The following is an 8,297-nucleotide window of genomic DNA, read 5'->3' as shown; positions in this document are numbered from 1 at the left end:
TCCGTCGCTTCGCTCCGGAATCCCGCTAGTTCATCCCGAGGCATGGCCAAACTTGTAGAAAAGGCATGGCCGAACTTGTAGAAAATGATAAAAAATACGGTCGGGCTGTGCGCACCCTATTAGCTGTATAGTTATCAAACTAAAAACATAAACGAAACTCAAAATGTTGGTCGAGATGGGATAATTTCTCTCCCGCAGTCTCTGCACTCTGTGTATTTCTTATGGTGGAGATTTTAGCGATCAAAAATTGGTCATATCTCAGGATCGGTTTAGATTTTCGCAAAATCCTTTCTTATTGCACACCTAGCCCTTTCTAGGTGTTGTGGTTCAGAAGAGCGATCAGTGTGTGAATGTGAAATGTGAATGAGTGAATGGATCTTGATTTTATAATATAAGATTTTTTATTCTAGGAAATCTAGGAATTTGATTTGACCTCTTCTAAAACAGTTTGTAAGGGAATCTCGTGCATTTTGCGACTGGACAGTCTAGTCGCAGTTGTTTCGGACCATATTAATTTCTCATGGATTATTGATTTGAACAATGAAATACTGAAATATAGAAGAAAAGAAAACTAAAGGAGGAAGAACGTAGAGAGTTACTGAAGCGTGGATATTTAACGTGTATTGGAATATTAATTTGGTTTAGATTAGATAGGTACCAGGAAAGACTCAACATTCAGTTTTTCAGTAGCTTATTAATAGCTTATCGACATAGCTTACAATTATCCACAGCCTGTTTGACTAAATATGTTCCATCTCACATGTTTCGTGATTTGTAAAATAAAATACGAAGTGCGTGCCCAAACATCCACACAAGAGAGTATCTACGGGTTCAATTCCAGCCAAGGCATGAAATTTTATTCTCAACCTTGTTTGGGACTTTGATTACAATGATAGCCTTTAGTCCTATTCAATCCCTTAGTTAGGTAGTTACTTTGAAATAATTTAACAAGAAGAACTTTCGTTTCGTCCCACTTTTTAAATTATTTAGGAAAGGTCAACTTCAGTAGTAACTCAGACCAAGCTTACACGCCAGAGATCCGGGGATCAATTCTCAGCAGAAGAGTTTTTTGTAGGCTTGATTTTCAGATCAAAATTCATCAACAACAACATTGACAAAACCAAACCCAGTGATCCAATAGTCAGCAATATGGTAGAAGACAGCTTGGCGGACTTGATACCTCATAAAGAACAACATGGAGCGTATATTGACAAAGCCAAACCAAACAAGGCTTCCCTGGTGCTTAACTATGACTATTTGAATCCGGAGAACTTTCAGGACTATGTCAACATTGTGGAGAAGAATGCCAATGTCAATGACACGGAGCCTGACTTTATGGATGGTCTTATACAGGTAATTTGTAGAACCTTGTATAAACTCTTTTTAAAAAATCTTGATATAGTCGTTCAAAGGTACAAAAAGATAATTTAATGGACTAATAATAATTGGATGACGAAGACGAGCTTTTTTTTACTAAATATAACAAATTAAACTATGGCCAATTTCCACTGAACTATCCAAAGAGTTTTTCGTATACTTGATTTTCGGATCAAAATTAACTTGTAAAGAAACATGATGTACATCTATCATCCTACGGCTGCAAGCTTCCTCCACTCCTAAATTGAACCTAGCATATCTCGTTTTTCATTTCTGTACCCAGCAAAGTATTACTCCTAGCCGATGGAACAAATATATGGAGCGGTCATTATCGCATATGGTGCTAAGGTGGAGGTCATCCTATAGAATGTAACAGAAAAGAAAAGTGCAGACTTGCAGAGTATTAGTTATCATTTTATCTTTATTCATATGGAACTTCACAAAGTTACTGAGTCCTCCATCCATCAAGAAAAGAATAGTGTTTTTTTAAGAGGTTTGATAGAGGGAACTGTAACAGAGATTTTATAGTCCCAAAATCGAAGAAAAAAGGAGGACAAGATGGGAGAAAGCCAGCCTTTCCAAGGACGAACCTTATCTGTTTAGAGTTTAGGATGAAGTTTTTCCCGGTTGAAGATCGAACCCGCGACTTAACGCTTACAACTTACCTTGGTTGGTAGCGCGTCTGCCTTATAAGCGCTTGGTCGCGGTTTAGATTCCCGCCCGGGGCGGATTTTATGCTGAACGGATAAACTTCGTTCTCGGAACGACTGGCTTTCTCCTATCCTGTCTTTTTTCTCTCTTCGATTTCGGGACAAGAAGACCTTAGCAGTTACAGTTCCCTCTATCAAACCTCTTTAAAAAAAAACTCGTTTGTTACAACCTGTAGGTACCTCCGAAAGATTTACCGCAAACAGTCAAACCACAATGGGTATTTCTTTCACACTTGGGTGTTCTCATGCCAATCTCAGCAAATATGTGGTAATTAGCACCTTCCCAGTTTGGAGAAATGCGAAGCTTGAGATCCGGGGGATTCTATGCGAGGTCAATGCCCTTCCTGCGGCTACCAGTCGACTTTGAACGAAAGTTGATACACTTTAGCTCTGATTGACGAGTATTTTTAGATTCTTAATCTTCTTCTTAGTGCTTCGACATGAAAATAATACCCCGGTATACGTATTGTGGTTATGATTATAACTTCTACCTAGTTTGTGGTTATTATTATACCTTCTTAAGTAGGAACAGTTATGTGCTGAAGTTTGGGTTTGGGGCCCTAGCTTTGTACTTTAGCTTTTAGTTTTTACCTATAGCTTATTGTCCTGGAGTCAATCTAATGATCTCTTGGGTGGATTGTTTACTAATTAAAAAATTTGTCAATGCCCTTCCTGCGGCTACCAGTCGACTTTGAACGAAAGTTGATACACTTTAGCTTTGATTGACAAGTATTTTTAGATTCTTAACCTTCTTACTAGTTCTTACCCGTGCTTCAACATGAAATGAAAATAACACCCCGGTATACGTATTGTGGTTATGATCAGATATATGCACCTTCGACTTGGCTTGTGGTTATTATTATACCTTCTTAAGTAGGAACAGTTATGTGCGGAAGTTTGGGGCCCTAGCTTTGTACTTTAGCTTTTAGTTTTTACCTATAGCTTATGGTCCTGGTTCCTGGAGTCAATCTAATGATCTCTTGGGTGGATTGTTTACTAATTAAAGAATTTTGCTTCATAATTATCCTCCAAAACTCTAAACGTACAGACTAGCAACCGAGTTTTTCTTTAAGTGGTACCTTACTGAATCTACTGCACAATCTCTTCAGTTGTGTCCACACCGCGTCGACCGAATCGATGGTCGATTTACGTCGACTGAAACCGTACGCTACCTCGACAACATAGATTCACCCAGTCGATCGACTATGTGTGGACAGTCTGGACACAGCTTTCCACCCAACTACTATGAAATATGGACATTTTGATTGTACATGAAAACTACTATGATTGTCTTCGTTTGTTTCTATTGCCAGGACCATGTCTACCACATTTTATCTATTGCTCAGATCTACTAACGTTACCTTTTTGCAGGATTTATATGCTCTGTCTGTATCTGTAGGTTACACTCTGTACCATTTTTAATGACATTAATGTCAATGATAAATAGAAGTGTTTTCTCTTCTCCAAGAACGGTCTGAAGATGATCTTTTTACAAATTATTGGGAGGATTTTTCGAGAACTCGAGTATCGAGATACCTATTAAGTTACTGACTTTTCTTTTTTTTTTTATATTACATAACATATCCCGATTTGATCCAAAAGGGCTCTTATTAGGATTTCTTAAGCCGTTCTTGTACAAAATCTTCATTCTAATATTGTTATCGGACAGGGCGAAACCTTTATTTAAAATACCACAAAACCTTTCTTTTTTCCAGACGAGACGCCGCTTCTGCACAAAATCAAGTCGTGGATCAAGTACAAGTCGGGCTTTGCTCATTTGAATCCGCTGCCCGTCTCCCCCATCACCCCCTCCTTCTCCCCTCTTCCTTATGTCCCGGCCTACCCCACCTTTGCCGCCAAGTCGGCCGAGTATCACCCGGCAGGAGGGTTTGGGCCCGGGGAAAATTATCAGGGCAGATACACGTATGAATCGTATCTGAATGATTACAGACAGAAGTTGGATGTGCGGAATGCTCGCTCCATAGCTCCTTGTAAGTGAAGATATGTTTCTATTGCCAGGACCATGTCTACCACATTTTATCTATTGCTCAGATCTACTAACGTTACCTTTTTGCAGGATTTGTATGCTCTGTATCTGTAGGTTACACTCTGTACCATTTTTAATGACATTAATGTCAATGATAAATAGAAGTGTCTTCTCTTTTCCAAGAACGGTCTGAAGATGGTCTTTTTACAAATTATTGGGAGGATTTTTCGAGAACTCGAGTATCGAGATCCCTATTAAGGTACTGACTTTTCTTTTTTTTAGATTACATAACATATCCCCATTTGATCCTAAAGGGGTCTTATTAGGTTATGATGGGGGCGGGGGTACGTGAGATTAAATCCAAGGGATACGCGGGCGAAAAAAGGTTGAGAACATCTGTCCTATACAGTCTTGACCTTGCCTTGGTCTACTGAACGCTGCGCCCCACTGACCACTGGGCAGATTTCCTTCTAAGAGAGTCTCGGGTTCATAGCCCTGATGAGACGAGAATAATGGCGCACTGATAGAGAGCAGTAATTACTAAGCGTCGAGCACAAACAATTATACTATGTTACAAAGTGTATGGCGTATGGCAATGCTATACGAGTAAATAATTTGGATCTAGAAATGTAACGGAGCGAACGGGTTTGAAGTTCGGATTTATTTTATTTCTTTTTATCCAAGTGGGTATCACACTAGGCTTGCACGTCTGAGATCCCGGATTCGATTCCCGGTAAGATCGAACTTTTTTGGCTCTGTGTTTGAAGTTCGGGGTGCACTCAGCCTCGTGGGGGCATGGCATACGCGCTACCCTGCAAGATAACTAGGCTTGCCAAAAAAACTTGAAATTCCCTTCGTTTGTTCAATTATTTCTTCCCGTCTAATTTCAGTTCATGAGGTGCCTCCCGGGTCAACGCAGACTAGCTTCACAGCCTCGCACTCGTTTGTCTACTTTGTCGTGGATAACTTCACCAAGGTGTCCCTCCTGGCCGGGATAGTGGAAGATCCCACTCGGAAACATTGAACCCGCGGTCTTCGCACTGGGAGACCGCCACGGGAAAGTACAAAGAAACCAAAGAGGGAGAGACTAAGGGCCATATTTATGAACAAAATACGTGCTCTCAAACTACACTAGCATCAATGGGGATACTCAAAATTTTGGGCCTGGCACAAAAAGTGTCAATATTGAAAGAAAACACAAAATCAAAAATCATGTTAAGACGAAGCATTCAGTAAACAAAACTTGTATTTGAGAGAAAGCCAGTCGTTCCGAGAACGAACATTATCCGTTCAGGATAAAATCCGCCCCGGGCGGGAATCGAACCCGCGGCCTAGCGCTTACAAGGCAGACGCGCTACCAACCAAGCTAACTAGGCTGGGATTTGAGGACTTTCTTGATCTTCTTGATTTATTAATTGAAATTCCTTGAGGTAATAAAACTAATTAAAGATTTGATTAATTGTCCCTAGGATGAGAAGTACAAGCTACTCATTCTCCTGCCCAGTTCCACGTATGGACTGAACTCTCTGCTCAAAGCTCTACCCTATTGCTCAATCCGCGCCATATATGCTCAACTACGCTACGTCCCCGTCTATGCCACCTTACCTGTGTTTGATATTGCTGAGCAAATCAGTCTGACTTCTACGTTACAACAGGTAAAATTCAATCTACCTATCTAAAATCTAACAACAGCAACTAAAGAGAGCAGCAACAGACAGACATGATACACCGACAAAGCCTTGCCTTTATATCCTGTTGATGACCTAAAATCTAAATAAAATTGTAGATTTGTCTGTCATTTATTAGAATAGTGATTTTTTTTCTCTCCCTTATTGTTACTCCATCAAGGATCACAAAAATCACATTGGAAAAAATTCTGAGAGATTGGGAAAATCCTACAATGCTGCAGTGAGCACCAAAGTTGTGACATAATAACACAAAGAAACTGCATTTACATTTACATTTAGAATAGTGATTTTTTTTCTCTCCCTTATTGTTACTCCATCAAGGATCACAAAAATCACATTAGAAAAAATTCTTTCTGTCTGTCACGCTGATAGTCCTGTTTTTTCCTCTTATCACGAGAAAACGGCTCGACCGATTTTGATTAATTTTTGTGATTGTTGAGAAGAGTACTGAGGGCGACATAAACTACTTGAAACTGTCACATTCCATTTTGATTCATAATGGCAGCTCTTCAATTGCATGCCTCTTACATCGCACTGATCCCGTACCATTAAAGCCTCATCTTAATATTTATGGCAGCTCTTCAATTGCATGCCTCTTACATCGCACTGATCCCGTACCATTAAAGCCTCATCTTAATATTTACACTCACACTCACACTCACACACACTCACTCCGATGGCGTATTAGGGAGATGTGAATCCCGTGCCGACCAGACTGCTTGCCTCCAAAGAACTCTATGTTGTGTCAACTCCTCCCAGTCGTTCAGTCCCCATCTGTTGTCATAGTCTCTTCATAGTCTCTTCATCATCTTAATATTTACCACTAACAAACTTTTGCCTTGGTCTTATTTCTAGTTGGGGGTCAATGACATATTCTACCTGCCCAAAGCTGATCTGTCCACTATGTCCTCGGATTCCAATCTGTTTGTTCGGGACATCATGCAAGTGGTTGCCATCTATGCTAAGAAGTACAACTCTGACTTAAGTAAGTAAAAAAAAAAAATCAAACTTCTTGGGAAAAAAATTTGCTTCTTTGCGGTGTTTTTTTGAGCTGATATTAATTTAAAACACACACACACTGAAAGACTTTCTAATTTGTCCACTATGTCCTCGGATTCCAATCTGTTTGTTCGGGACATCATGCAAGTGGTTGCCATCTATGCTAAGAAGTACAACTCTGACTTGAGTAAGTAAAAAAAAGAACAAAAAAACAAGCAAACAAAACAAACAAATAAACAAAACAAAAAAAGATAATGACGCGCCTGCCTTGCAAAAGTTAGATTCTTAGAAGCTTAACCCATCCTTTAGGGCTGTTTGTCCCTACACCTAGAGATGTGTGCCCCTGCACCTAGGGATGTGTGCCCCTGCAAGCGTTAGATTCGTAGAAGCTTAACTCATCCTTCAGGGCTGTTTGCCCCTACAGCTAAGCCTCGAAGTGGTCTTTTTGTGTATGACTTTGCAAGCGTTAGGTTGTGGGATTCCCGCCCGGGGCGAATTTTAATCTTCATTCTAAACAGATAAGGTTCGTTCTCGGAAAGGTTAGTTTGCCGGTTTTCTCCTATCCTGTCCTCCTTTTCTCTTCGATTTTTGGACTATAAGACCTCCGTTCTTACATTAAACCTCTTTAGGAGGAAAAAAAAAACACATACACACACACACACAGAATGTGAGACTCTGATTTCTATTTTCTACCCATTTCTAATTTTACATGGACCAACACGACGTAAGTAAAGTTCATTAGTGATTCAGTTAAGTACACATATTCAGAATCATGAAGTACCAATATTTACCTTTGTGTCATTCAACCACGACTAATGTTAAAGTGTCTTAATGTAGTGGATGGTAAACAGAGCTAATGTAGGTACTACTAAGTGTAGTGGACTCGGTACCTAATGCTAAAGTAAACACCATCAGATGTGAACCAACAATTAGTAATAGCCTGGAATTTTATACTTGGGTGCTTGGGTTTATGGATTCTTTAAGGACAATATCCGAGATTTTTTTTTTTTTTCCAAGAGGTTTGATAGAGAAAACTGTAACTTCTAAGGTGCTATCGTTCCGAAAGCGTAGAAGGAAGACAGGATAGGAGCAGGCCTGTTTAAACAGGATATCTGTTTAGGATAAAATCCGACTCGGGCGTTAATCGAACCCGCGACCTAGCGCTTACATGGCAAACGCGCTACCCTCCAAGCTAACTAGGATAGCAAACAAAGCTCAACTGAGGAGCAGGCCTGTTTAAACAGGATATCTGTTTAGGATAAAATCCGACTCGGGCGTTAATCGAACCCGCGACCTAGCGCTTACATGGCTGACGCGCTACCCTCCAAGCTAACTAGGATAGCAAACAAAGCTCAACTGGTCATTCGTCATTCAGTACATTGAACTTGATTCTTCATAGCGACGGTAGAAGGTTATCCTATACCAGGGGTGGCCACTAACCTTACCTTCGGCAGGCGCAATTCCATAAAGCCACGCCGTAGGCGAAATTTTTGAAAATTTTGGTCTACAATCTTCAGCATTCAGTCTCATGGAAAT

General features: G+C 40.2%; 1 protein-coding gene across 1 annotated transcript in view; it reads left to right on the top strand.

Moving 5' to 3' along the window:
- Positions 1-6,755, top strand: part of LOC103509957 — a 17,014-nt gene extending 10,259 nt beyond the window's left edge. Inside the window, exons 6-10 of the mRNA XM_008474591.2 lie at positions 1,036-1,342; positions 3,803-4,078; positions 4,965-5,071; positions 5,544-5,729; positions 6,618-6,755. Coding sequence (XP_008472813.1) covers positions 1,036-1,342; positions 3,803-4,078; positions 4,965-5,071; positions 5,544-5,729; positions 6,618-6,755 — 1,014 coding nt within the window. The remainder of the gene's footprint in view (positions 1-1,035; positions 1,343-3,802; positions 4,079-4,964; positions 5,072-5,543; positions 5,730-6,617) is intronic.
- Positions 6,756-8,297: the final 1,542 nt, after the last annotated feature.

This window comes from Diaphorina citri, unplaced genomic scaffold, assembly GCF_000475195.1.
Source record: "Diaphorina citri unplaced genomic scaffold, Diaci psyllid genome assembly version 1.1 scaffold546, whole genome shotgun sequence".
Classification (NCBI taxonomy): domain Eukaryota; kingdom Metazoa; phylum Arthropoda; class Insecta; order Hemiptera; family Psyllidae; genus Diaphorina; species Diaphorina citri.
This window is presented reverse-complemented; position numbering and strand designations above follow the sequence as displayed.